Here is a 12,568-nt window from a genome sequence, read left to right on the forward strand (position 1 = left end):
GTTTTACCCAGAACTTTCTCACACATTTGATAACAAGGCAGCTAAAGAATGAAAGAAATGCGTAGAATTGGCATCTTCGGTCATGCAACACCCTCCTCCTGACCGCCTGCCTCGATGAGGTAACTGAACAGCTGTCAGAAATCATTCCATAGACCTGACTTCTGACTCACAATTGCTCTTCATCTCCTGGGATATGATGCTCAATCTTCAGGAGTGATGGTTTCAGTGACTGGGATACTTCTTGATCCAGCCCACCCTCTATCCCTGAGAAGAAAGGCTACATTTTATCCCATGACTCATCTGATTTCCTAGAAGATTCCCTTTCTTTCAAGGGCTCCGTGGAAATGACGTTGGTGCAGATGAAGGAGGGAGCTTTCATACATTGCCCTCATTATTGGCATCATAACACAGAGACACGACCTGCAACCATGCTCACTCTGCTAGAAATTCTAGGAAACAAGAGCCTTATTGTACTTCATGTGTTATCATGTATTAAACTCTCAACAAGCTCCTCAGAATGGGTCTGAAAGACTTTAAAAACTGTTTACAGCATCACATGTGTGTGGCTTTAAATCTTCACACAAAAGAAAAGTTCAGAAATCTAGCCTTGCCTAGAAGTTGAAGAATCAGTGCAATAATCAAAAAGGACACATTATTTTACTAGCATCCTTTCCGTGATTTGAAAGTACAACAAAGCAATGATCTAAACAAGCCAGGTCTATTAAATACGGTTCGTGAACACATGAGGGACATCTTCTTGATCTGAGACCCTGGGGCCTTCAGCTAAGCCCACTCATTCCTGAAGTTTTAGGAAGAATTTACTACAAGTACATCACCGTGTTCCATTTGGTGGAGATAAAAAAATAAGTCAAGAGAGTTTTGCCCTTGTAAGGTAGGAGTAGGGGCCAAGGGAAAGAAGAAGCGAGAGCGAAGGTAGAATTTCAGGGGAAGGCACCCAAACAAGTGGAAGAGGATCAGAGGGGGGTTGGGGAAGAAGGTGGTGGGTGGGACTGGGACACACAAACGGGGAATTTGTAACCCAGAATTCCTGTGGCAAAGAGAAAACAGATGTGGTTTGGTCTAATAATATTTTTTCGGTTTTTTGGTTTTTTTCCTAGGCAGGCATACTGGACCATCAAAATGGTCTGAAACAAATGCACATAAAAATCTTTCTGTCAGATATGGGACACGACAAGGTTCCAGGGAATGAAGGTGGCACAGCTTCCTTGATGAAGGAGTAAACACGTATGATCTCCTGGGCTACCCAAGATTTCAGAACCACTGACCATAAACATACATGACATGAAGCGGAGACAATGTTGCTTAGACAATTCAAACAAACGAAACCATCCCACCTCCACATACGCATCAAGGATTTCGACATCAGTATGAACTCCAGAGCTTCCTCTTCCTAACTATACAGTCTTAGGCAAGTTAATTCACCTCAGTGAGCCTCGCAGTTGCCTTTTCTGTAAGATGGGAATAATATCCCATCTTTGCAGAGTTGTTGATACTACATTTGCTAGGTTTTAAGTACCAATCGTGGTTCTTGGAAGATAAAAGAAAAACAATAAATAACAGCGTCTATTGCTATAATGATCATCATGATATTAAAGAATCAAGATTTAGTGTGTCTAGACCACAGTTTTCTCTTCTATAAAACTAGAGGGTGGGGCCAGGTTCCCAAGAGCACTTACAGTTCTTATATATTCTCTGTGATTTTACTTTTGCTTGCATGGTCTGAGAACTGCCTCTTTTTTCTTCTACCTGAGTCATGAGTAACCCAGGTCAAAGCTACATTGCTTTCAGATACCAGAATATTGGACCAGTGGTTCTTCCACACGTCCTGGGTCATGCCATGCCCCTGGTGTCTTGGGCTTATCTTAGTGTTTCCTGAGGCTGCTCAGCTTCGGGAGTACTGATTGGTTTTTCCAGCTTGTCTCTGTTTTGTTTGCTTTTTCTTCCAGGGCAGGGAACAGCAAACTCTTTATATAAAGGGCCAAACAGTAAATATTTTAGGCTTTACAGGCTGCACAGTCTTGGTCAGAACTACTCAGCTCTGCTGTTGGACCCAAAAGCAATCCTAGACAATACAGGAATAAATAGCTGTGGCTGTGTTCAAGTAAAACTTTCTTTATGGGCACTGAATGTGAATTTCATGTCATTTCCATGTGTTGGGGAATATTATTACTCTTTAGATTTTTTTCCCCCAGTAAACATAAATACACAAAACCCCATTCTTAACTCACGGGTCATGCAAAACAAGTGGCAGATAGGATTTGATCCATGGGCCACAGTTTCCTGGTCCATTTTCTTGGGGAAGCTCCAAAAAAGAGATGTCTGTCCCTTTCTCAAAGCCTTTCCAGAAAGACGTTGGCGTGATCCACGCCCACCCACTCTTTCCTGCTAGGAGGTCTCCAACGTTTCCTGGGCACCTCCAGGCCTCCTCACACCCTGACCACGAAGAAGGAAGAACAAGCCCACTTACCACATAATCATGATGACTAACTTCATGACTATCTCATTCAGAATGTTGAAGAATTCCACCATCAGCTTGGCCTGCTCGCCCATCTTCCCCATGGCGATGCCAAAAGCAATGAAAAACCCTATCAGACCTGTTGGGTGAATCACATTACACAGAAGGACAAATTACAAAGTATGTGTTTCTTTTCCCTTGTGCGTCACGATGTGTGGAGTCACACGCTCCGCGCCTGTGGCCCCAGGAATGAGGCATTCAGAGACAAAAGCATTAGAGGTCACACTGAAAATACCTTTCCCCTGCGTAACGATGGCTTCCCTTAACACATTCCACCTGAGCAGGCTGAACTGTCAGCAGTGCTCGTTCCTTGAAGAAAATGAACGCATTTTCCTTCCAAACTAAAAAGTACCCTCTCCTCCCTCCTCCTCACTTAGGACATCATGTATAAACAGATTTTATTAGTACATAGGTAAATGAAAGAAGGCTTGTCGGGACTTGGGGATTAGCATGCGAACTTTGGAGCCAATATTCGAACAGCAGAGACCAATTAGCCAGTGAAGTCTTTGCCAGGGGTATGTCTATATTGGTTTGGTGTTTATCCCAAATTCGTGCATCACTGGTTGGTTTCACTCTAGGAAAATCCTAAACGTAAAATAATTTTTCTGTGGCTACATGTCTAATGTGAGAAGGAGGAGGAATCTTGAGAAATCAAATGGAAAGTAAAGAGAAATCTAAAACAGTTGGGAAACCCCAACTGACCCAGTTTATTTGGATTTAACCTTTTATTTATTAATGTACCACAATTCTTTTCATGGTCAAAATGATTAGAATGCTTTTTCTTTCAATTGTACTTTTTTTTAGGCTCTTAGAACGTAGACTTGGTGACTTCCTAGCCCCTCAGCCCTCTTCTTTCATTTAACATCGCTCCACTTCCATCCAAGTCTAGCCCCACTTTAGCCTCCAGGATCAGCCCTAACCCCAGGCCAGAAGGATTTGAGGAGCTCTGTCCCCACTTTTCATGTCAGCATCAAATTGCACGAGGTGGGTCCTGGACCAACTCCAACACTCAACCGTGGGTCTTGTAATATTTCTGTGTTGACTCTGGCCTCACTCCCTGCACCTGAGTTTTTAGTCCTGGGAACGTACCCTATACTTTAGTTCCTCCAAGGCCTGGCTTTTCTCTCCTCACCAAACCCCTGCCAGGCTTGGAGTCTCACCCAGACACAACCGGGGGACTGGGCACACTACCTGGCTAGTAGGTGTCCCCAGGACTGCGCAGGGGCTGTCTGGATTTCTGATTACCAGTCACTGTTGCCCACCACCCTCTAGGCCCATTACCTTGGGTCTCCAATTCTGAGGACTTGCTTGACTATAAATCAATATTGTTGTCCCCTTGGCTACAGGACTTTGTTGATACAGGATTTTTTTTCTCTGAATTGCAGTATAAGCCAGTCTCTCTTCCTTTTCTCTCTCCCTCCTCCTCTTCCCCTGCCCCCTCCCAGTTTGGCAGGCTTAATTTCCAGTCACTGTCTTGGATGTCCAGTTTCCTATTGTGTCCAGTTATGCCTGGAGTCTTGAACTGCATCAGGTAAATCACAGCATTGTAATCTGATAATGGAATAAAAAAGTGCCCCTTGCAGGGTCAGCAGAAATTGGCCAATGAGTACAAGAGAAAGAGAAATGTTTAAAGAAGCAATCTCTCAGAGGAGTTGATTTAAGCAGTTGGGATGAGAGTGGAGCCCAGAAGTGTTCTGGAGGTTTTTCTGGCAGAGAAATAAATCTTGAGAGAAATAAATGAAGTGGGAAGCCAGAACCAGAGTTTTATCTTTGCTCATTGCAATGCTTGACCCTCGGGACTTTCCAAAGCCAAAAACAAAAAAACAAAGAAAGCTACCATCTTTGCCTTTGGAAGACCATGGAAAGAACCTTTTTTCAGTTGTGATTTGTAAATGGGAAGTTTCTCAACAGTCTGACTTCCCTTGGCTTTCCAGAGCCTAAAACTGAATTTGGAAACCCAGGTCCAGCTTGTCATTTCCCTCTGTAAATATTGCCTCATTGAACTCACTGAAACAGTGGTGTTTCATTTGAACAAAGCTCTCTTAGACTTGGTCACTGGGCTTGAGAGAGGAGTGAGTTGTGTTGAAACTCCCCAGCACAAAGGTCGCAATGACTTCCCAGAATTCACCAAGAATTGGGAAACGACCTTGAAAGTCTTCTGAATGATTCACTCCAAAGCTTTGGCCTCATTACTCATGGTTTCAACCTCTTCCAGAGTATAGGGATAACTGTGGAGGCACTTGTACCACAGGGTTTGGGAAACCAAGGGGAGTTGGGAAGATCCTGAAGCATCACAGATATCTGGGCAGTGAGAGACAAGAGCTGCTCAAGAGCAGCTACTGAGGATATTTGCAAACTCTTCTTCTAAGAGGAACTCTCCCATTCTCCGCTCTCTCCTTCCTCCTCTTACCTCACACTGATTGTAGACAGTGTTTACTGATATTCCATTGCCTGGCAACCTAGTGGCTCATCTCCTCCCTCACTCTCACTTACCCTAACCTACTTCCTGCCAGGCCAAAAAAAACTCCCTCACTGAAGCTCTGCTTTTTAATAGCTGAGCAATCCTGCTCCTCTACCTCTTTTGACCGTTCTGGATGAGTAAGAAGTAAGGTTTTCAAATTTAAAACAAACAAACAAAATACCCAGTTAAAATTTGATTGCAGATAAACAATGATTTTTTTATAAGTATATCGCATGCAATATTTGGGACATACACTAAAAAATTATTTGTTGTTTATCTGAAATTCACAGAACTGGGCATTCTGTATTTTATCTGACAACCCTACTAAGGAGACAAGTGTATTCCATCTCCTAGATGGCAAAGTGGAAGGACCATTGAGCTCATCCATGTTGAAACAGCTCTCACTCAAATCCTTAGAAATCCCGCTTGCGTGGATCACATACTTCCTCTACCTAGATTCCCCATTTTTCCAAGCTTATGGCCAAATGTCCCTCTTTCTTGTCTTGGGGACACCATTCCAATACTTGATGGGGGTTATGATGGGGAGTGGACGAGGGGGTGGGTGGAGTAAACTGAGCAAACTGCAGTTACCCACGTGATGGGGAGTCTGTATCCTCTGTGGAAGGTGTTTTCTTATTGAGCTCCTCAGCTCTCCACCCACTTTTAATAATGACAGTAGCTCACATGAATTAAGCCCATGGCATGTACCACTGTGTTCCACACGCATGATCTCATTTAATCCTAATAATGACCTACAGGAAAAATACCAATCCCATCCCCACTTTACAGATGAAGCTCAAGAAGTGGGGCAACTTGCCTCTGATCAAATAACCAGTGAGTGGTCCATAAGGGACCCAAACCTGGTCCATCCATCTAGAGAGCCAAAGAACGTCTGGGATGGCATGCTAAGAAGGCTCCAGGTTAGGAGAGAGGGCTTATTGGAATTCCAGAAAATTAAACAAGATAATCTCTCTTTGATAAGCTCCTTTTGGCACTAACATCAACACTTTACACTCTGATAACACTGCATTTGTTTACAGACTGTGAGAGCTGGGGTGGGACACCCCAAAAGCCTCGCACTAGTACAAAAGGGCAGCTCAAAAATAATAAAAGCTTGAGAAACATAAGAATGGAACATGTAACTTCATGAAACGGAGAGTCAGAAAAGTGACTCGCCAATGCCACACAGAATGGGAATGTGCCCAAGGCTAGGTAGTCCCGCCTCTTTTCCCCATCTGACCTCTGGTTATCATGTCCATCATGTCCCCTCATGGTATTGCGTCTGCCCATCTCACTCTTCCTTAATCTCTCAGCTATCAGTCCTAGTGACCTTCAGGCCACTCCCCAGACAGCCTCCTGCCCCATCTAGAGAGAGGACAGCAGAGTGACTGGTTTCCCGAGAGACCAATGAGGGACGCAGAGGTACTGAGATGTAGGAAAGGCTGGCCATTGTCACAAAGGAAAGGCGCCTCTCCCAGGGAGATGAGTACTGGGTTGCCTACCTAAGACATTCATGCCATCCTTGAACTCCAGGCCCTTCTTGATAACCACCTTCATTTCCTCAGGTGCCTCCGTCGTAGTCTCTGTCAACAGGGAGATGACAGAATTGGTGACATTGTCCTCCTCTTCTGCCTGAGGTGTCACCAGGACTTTCTTTGTCACTGTTTGAATCTAATGGAGTGAAGGGAAAAAAACAAAAAAAAAACATAAAGATGAGGTTTGGTCTAAAAGGTCACCAAAAGCCTGGCCGCTTACATATTTTTAAGCTTCCCGTTATATTAAAAATAACTAAGAAATGCTAAAACAAGGTGATGAAAATTAGGAAATTTTGTATATGCCTGTGTTTAACAAAGTGATGTCTTATTGCACCAATACAGTGGAATACAACTGTCCTCATTCCCATGATCGTTACGGGATTGATAACATTCGTTTGTGACATACTCTCAGCAGCACGATCTAGTAATGGGACACAAGATTCAAGCTGAGGAATGGCCGTCTGCTTCTTTTATTCCCATGATTGTAGTTCTGTGCCTCAGAGGCAATATCAGATGGGTGTTCTTCATAACTGTAAGACCCAGCTGGATGCCCTGCCCATCCCGTTGTGACGGGACCTGGATCTGGTCAAGAATAGGAAGACCCGGGTCTTGGCGGGGGTTAGCTCAGCACTTGGTGATTCACCTGTTTTGCTCCTCGCTGCCTGGTTCCTGTCAGACAGTCTTCACAGACCAACTCATTTGGGTCCTACCAGTGCCAGGCTCTGCTGGGAATCTCCATGTTGGTGCCAGATGTGCCAGCTTCCAGCAGCCACCAGACAGGGGCATTAGCTTGTATTTCAGAGCCAAATGTAAGGTGGGAAGACACCTGCTTCTTCTCGGCAGTGGAGCCAAGCCTTATTCAATGTTCCCCAAGCAGCTCTGTGCAAATGGCCTCCCAAGTACCTCTCATGCTATTCCTCGACATCTGTGGCAGGCGTCCTATTTTTAAAGGTGCCAGGCACCCTGTATGCAGAGTGCTGTGAAAACTCACATCCGAGCCCAGAGAAACACTACCTCCAGGGGCATTAAAATAGAACTCTTGTGGAATCCTAGAATGTCAGTGCCGGCATGTAGGAGGCAACAAATGGTTGAACTCTGAATAGATACAGAAGAGGAAGCATGGAGAAGTCAAGTGACTTGTCAGACATAGATTTATTGGCAGAGTTGGGACTTCAATGTAGATGGCCTGACCACCACTGAGTGCTTTCCCCCACATGCACTGCATGATAAACTATAGGGACCCAATCCTACTGCAGCTGGGCCCTAGAATAAGCAGTGCTTCACTGACCACTTATCCGCAATGGGAGACATGGGAGAATATCTTTCAAGGTGAGGCACGGTGCTCCATGTTCTAGCCTGGCCACATGCACTTGTGCAGGGACAGTGGAAGGCCAGGCTGAGTGTGTGAGGAGATAACAGGTTCGGTGGACCCCTGGGTCTGGGCAATATTGGCATAAAGAGAGAAGGCAGGAGGGATCAGAAGGGAAGCTTCCATGAACAGCAGAGTCATACTCCCAGGAACAAAGAGTGATATCTGACTCCAAAATCCATCTTCCCAATAGCACAGGCCAGTGGCTTAAGCTGAAAGTGGGGGAGATGGGGATCCTGAAACACAAGCCTGGTTCTCTGCCCGAGCTCTTGATTCAGCGCCTGTTTGAGTTGGACAACCCCATCTGGGTGCCAGCTCCAGTCTACCTGAGTCCAAGGCACCCTGGTCTCTCACCTGACAACACCTAAAAGCCTGCTCAGTGACCTTCCCACTTCTTCTTGTCTAGCTACAACCACCATGTAAGCATGGTTACCTAGAGCTCTTTCTGTATCCATAGCTACCAGGTTATTAGGAAGACAGTCATCTCCCTGCCTAAAACTCTCTTAGAATAAGAACCCAAATCTGAGCCCAGCTCCCAGGCCCTGACTAAGCTGGGTTTTACTTCCTCCACTCACTCCACTCCACACACTGGCCTCCCCTCTCTTCTCTGAACGCACTAACTACTTTCCAGCCTCTGCAGACCTGCGCCTCTGCCAGGCAGGCCCTTCCCCCAGTTCTTCTCAGCCTAGCTCATTCTGACCCTTCAATGTCTCAGCTCAGATGGCTCCCCCACTTCCTGCCTAGCCCATCATCCTGCCTCTAGCCCTCAGAACACATTTATTTAATTTTAAAGTATTTTGTGTGTTTACCTGGCATTTTTTCTGGTCTATGCCCCTCTCACCCAATGTGAGTATCCCCCCACCCACAGGGCAGGGACCCTGACTCTCTCATTCCCTTGGCATCCTGTACACAGTGGAGAGCCTGGCACCTAGGAGGTGCTCACAGTATCTGCTGAACAAGCAAACACAGATCACTGAGTTCCCAGGAAGAAAAGACCCTGTGTGGTCCCTGTTACTGGGCATGATTGAATGCGGTCAGGCCACACTTTACAGCCATTAGTCTCTTGGAAACGTCACCTTGGTTCAGAGTCAGCCCTAAGCAGCAAGCAGAAGGCCTCCCTGCTCTCAAAGACACAAGCCCTGGCATCTCAGGTAAGGAAGCGTCGGCTCTGGGGACAACGCACTTTCTTCTTTACGTCTCTGGTCTAACTGGTCATGAAACCCGCTGCACCCTGAGATGCGACTTGAAATCACATTCAGCTGTACTCCAGGGACAGAAAGGCATATCTCCAGCACCCTTTCTCTCCAGTAATGTGCTGTCACCCTAGAAGAGCTCCCTTTCTTCTAACTCTCTTTAAGGTCCTCCTAAGCGCATGGGATAGCAGCTAGTTTAAGATTCCTTTCCTCCCAGCTGCCTGAAGTCCGGCTTAAGGAATCTTTACCATCCCTCACCCTGAGGTCAAAGATTCTACACGATTTTTCCTCTGAGTGTCCTAACCCAAAGGGACCGTGACTCTAGGCGCAGCTGGGAGCCTAAGGGCTCATTCTTGTATGAATTTTGCCAGTGGAGAGGTGTGGGCAGGGAACAGCCCAGTCCTTACTTTAGTGCTGTACAGGGTCTCTTGTCACGGGCAGGTGTACGCAGAGAATGCCCATCGACCAGAGATGTCACCAAGCGTGAGCATGACTGATGCCATAAAACTCACCCCAAGACCAGAACAAAGTCTCCGAGTGCCTGCCTGCTGCTCAGACCTACCTTAGAGACTGACTTCTGCATGGACCATGGCCATGACCTGGCACAGGAAGGAGGCCCAAATCTGTCCCTCCTCCATCCCTCTCATGCTGCCCCCACCCCCAGTCTTCTACCCACTCAGCTGCCAGCAGCTATGGTTCCAAAGCACTCTCTCCAAAATGTTAAGAATAGACTTGGCACTCACTTGTGTCTATCACCCCAAAGCAAGCAAATTCTTCTTCTAAGCAGCCTGGCTGTGGGGCAAGCATATTATGCAGAGAGAGTGTCTGTAAGCACCTCCTTCCCTGTCCTGTTTCTATTCACTCCCCATCCACCTTCCCCTGCCTGGAATGGCTTCCACTAATACAGCTACTTGCTACAAGGGCTACGAAAGTGTCATTGGAAACTGAAGAACATATCTCAACCCAAAGTAAGGGGATCAGCAGTGGTTGGCAACTGCATTTTGGGGGCAGCTGGGAATACACTTAGGCTTTTTCTCTAAGTGACCTGTTTCCTAAGTTCATTCTTCTTTGAGTCCCTGCAATAGCTGAAGGAAGCTTCTTGGTTCTAGTTTAGTTCCCATTTGGGAACTGAGTTGTATTCTAACCTGAACTGGCCTTGGGGTCAGACAGCAGGCTGGTGAGTGGGCCCCAGGCAGCTGTCTCAGTGGTTCCACTCGGCACAATCATCTATTTTAAAGAATCACAAGTTTTTAAAAATAGCTATGCCTGTACGCAGTTGGCAGGAGTACACATTGCTACCAACTTTTGTAGGTCTATTTTGCAACATCCAGAAAATTCAAATATAAAACTCTTTGGCAGGACGTTTTAGCTTCTAGGAATTTACCCTTTAGAAATACTATGCAATCATGGAGAAAGAGAGAGAGGGAAAGAGAGAGATTTAAATGAAAAAGCAAGGTATAACACAATATGTATAACGCAGCACCACTGGGTTGAATTTATTTTAAGATTATGCACAGAATGACAATATGTATATGGGAAGAAACAAAATTTTCAACTTGAGTAGCTTAAGGGGAAGGAAGTGGGAACTTGAATTTTTATTTCACTATTTAAACTTTTTGCAATTCTCATGTATTACTGCCACAATTTAATTACTACCCAATCCCCAGGTCTACCCTGGAGATTTTGATTCTGTAGAGCATGTGTATTTTGTAAACACAACGCATGTGGTTTTGCTTTACTGCCAAGATCAAGAACCACTGGGCACTCTAGAGGGTTGTAAGCAAAGGTAATGAAAATGTGCCCTTGGATGATGCAGGGAAAGGAAGAAACAAGAAAGAAAGAGAAAAGAAAAAAGAAAAGAAAAAAGGGAGAAGTAGGATCCCAGAGCAAAGAGGTATTAAGTGAGCTGAAAAAAGGGAAAGGTTAAAAAAAAAGCCTACATGACTCAAATCCCCAAATCCTGCCCCAAATCACCTCATACACCCCGAGACAGAGATAATTAAATATTAAGAAAATTGCTCCCCGGAGCTGGTTCATTGAAACAGACTCTAAGTTATCACCTGGATAACTTAGGAGGTTGGAGAGGTGAGACTATCAGCACTCTGCATTACCTGTTGAAAGCAGGCTTGGACAAGGTTTTCCGGGAAGAGATTTCGAATAAGGTCCAGAAAGGCATCCAGGCTGGACACTTCATCATTCTTCACCCCAGGCCCCAGCTGCTTCTTGAGTTTGGGGTTCCCTGGGTGGATAGCCAAGACCAGGATGACCCCCAGGACCGCGGCGATGATGGTCGTGGACATGTAATACACCATGGCTCTCGTGCCTAAGCGCCCACTGGCTTTAGCATCCAAGCCTGACAACCCTGGATTGAAAAGAAATCCAGAAGGATTAACTCTGTGACATTTCTGTTAATTACTCATCTTTGCACACCTATAACTTGGCTTCCTATTGTTCAAATGCATTAATGCTTCATTAAACCTCTTCCTACTGAATATTTGGTCAATCCTACAGTTTGCAATTCTATTTTACAAGGACATTTCTGAGATTCTAGAGAACTGAGGAGAGTTGGAGATCTCTGGTTCAGAGTTTATAATCTGGTCGGCAACTACATTTTGTTAGTCAGCGATAGTGAGTTAAAATAAAGCTGAATAAATTCAATTTTTGGTTTTGAGATTATGTCCTTCCCACTTGGGGTCAAAATATCCTTTCTTTTATGAGTGGATGGCTCTGGTACATGACAGCTTTTTACTTGTTTTCTCTGTTGTTGTTGTGGTTAATGTCCTCATTTTTGAAAATAAGAAGCTGGTCGCCCTATGTCAAGCCTCAAAACTTTTGAATGTATTACTGGCCATTGAAATGGAGTCTGGAATAGTGATCGAGCACAGCCCTTTCACGTTTCACGTGCAAGGAATAAAGTACACAGGCAATAAAGCACCCAGGAAAGGGGGGTGCTTCATCTATACTACAGGAGGGTCTATGATTGTTAAAGGAAATTCCAAGCAAGTCACAAAAACTCCAGCCTTCCTTGGGTTTTTTCCAGTTGTTTCTTCAGTGTTTCTACTTCCTGGTTTCCGTTCCTGCTTTTACAAGACAGAGAGATTGCACCCCCTTTTTGGCATGGGGGAGGAAGTCATTGATGGTAACTTTTCTGAATTTAGCTCACCCATATATGACCCACTTCTCCTTACAACCTAAAGTTTAATTCTAGCCAATGGAAGCAGGTTTCCTTACCAGCTTGGCCAGTGTACAATCTGTTAAACAGGCATGGAGAACATATTATTTGATTTGGAATGAAGCACTTAGGGTGAAAGCACAGTTTCCTTAAAGTGAGGCTGTATGATAAGACTTTCCTGACACCGAGTTCCAGTATTTCCAGTCACTGGGTTCTCTGGTCGACCAGCTCTGAGGTTGTAGAACAACCTGACTTAGCATCTGAATCTCTTGGAATTAGCAGAGCTTCACTTCCTTCATAAG

General features: G+C 45.1%; 1 protein-coding gene across 4 annotated transcripts in view; it reads right to left on the bottom strand.

Moving 5' to 3' along the window:
• Nucleotides 1-12,568, bottom strand: part of SLC1A2 (solute carrier family 1 member 2) — a 141,595-nt gene that overhangs the window by 41,024 nt on the left and 88,003 nt on the right. For all 4 annotated transcript variants that reach the window (XM_019738525.2, XM_074336208.1, XM_074336209.1 and 1 more), the window contains 3 exons: nt 11,206-11,456; nt 6,500-6,668; nt 2,489-2,615 (listed from right to left, as the gene is read on the bottom strand). In XM_019738525.2, coding sequence (XP_019594084.2) covers nt 2,489-2,615; nt 6,500-6,668; nt 11,206-11,456 — 547 coding nt within the window. The remainder of the gene's footprint in view (nt 1-2,488; nt 2,616-6,499; nt 6,669-11,205; nt 11,457-12,568) is intronic.

The sequence above is a fragment of the Rhinolophus sinicus genome, linkage group LG06, assembly GCF_036562045.2.
Source record: "Rhinolophus sinicus isolate RSC01 linkage group LG06, ASM3656204v1, whole genome shotgun sequence".
Classification (NCBI taxonomy): Eukaryota; Metazoa; Chordata; class Mammalia; order Chiroptera; family Rhinolophidae; genus Rhinolophus; species Rhinolophus sinicus.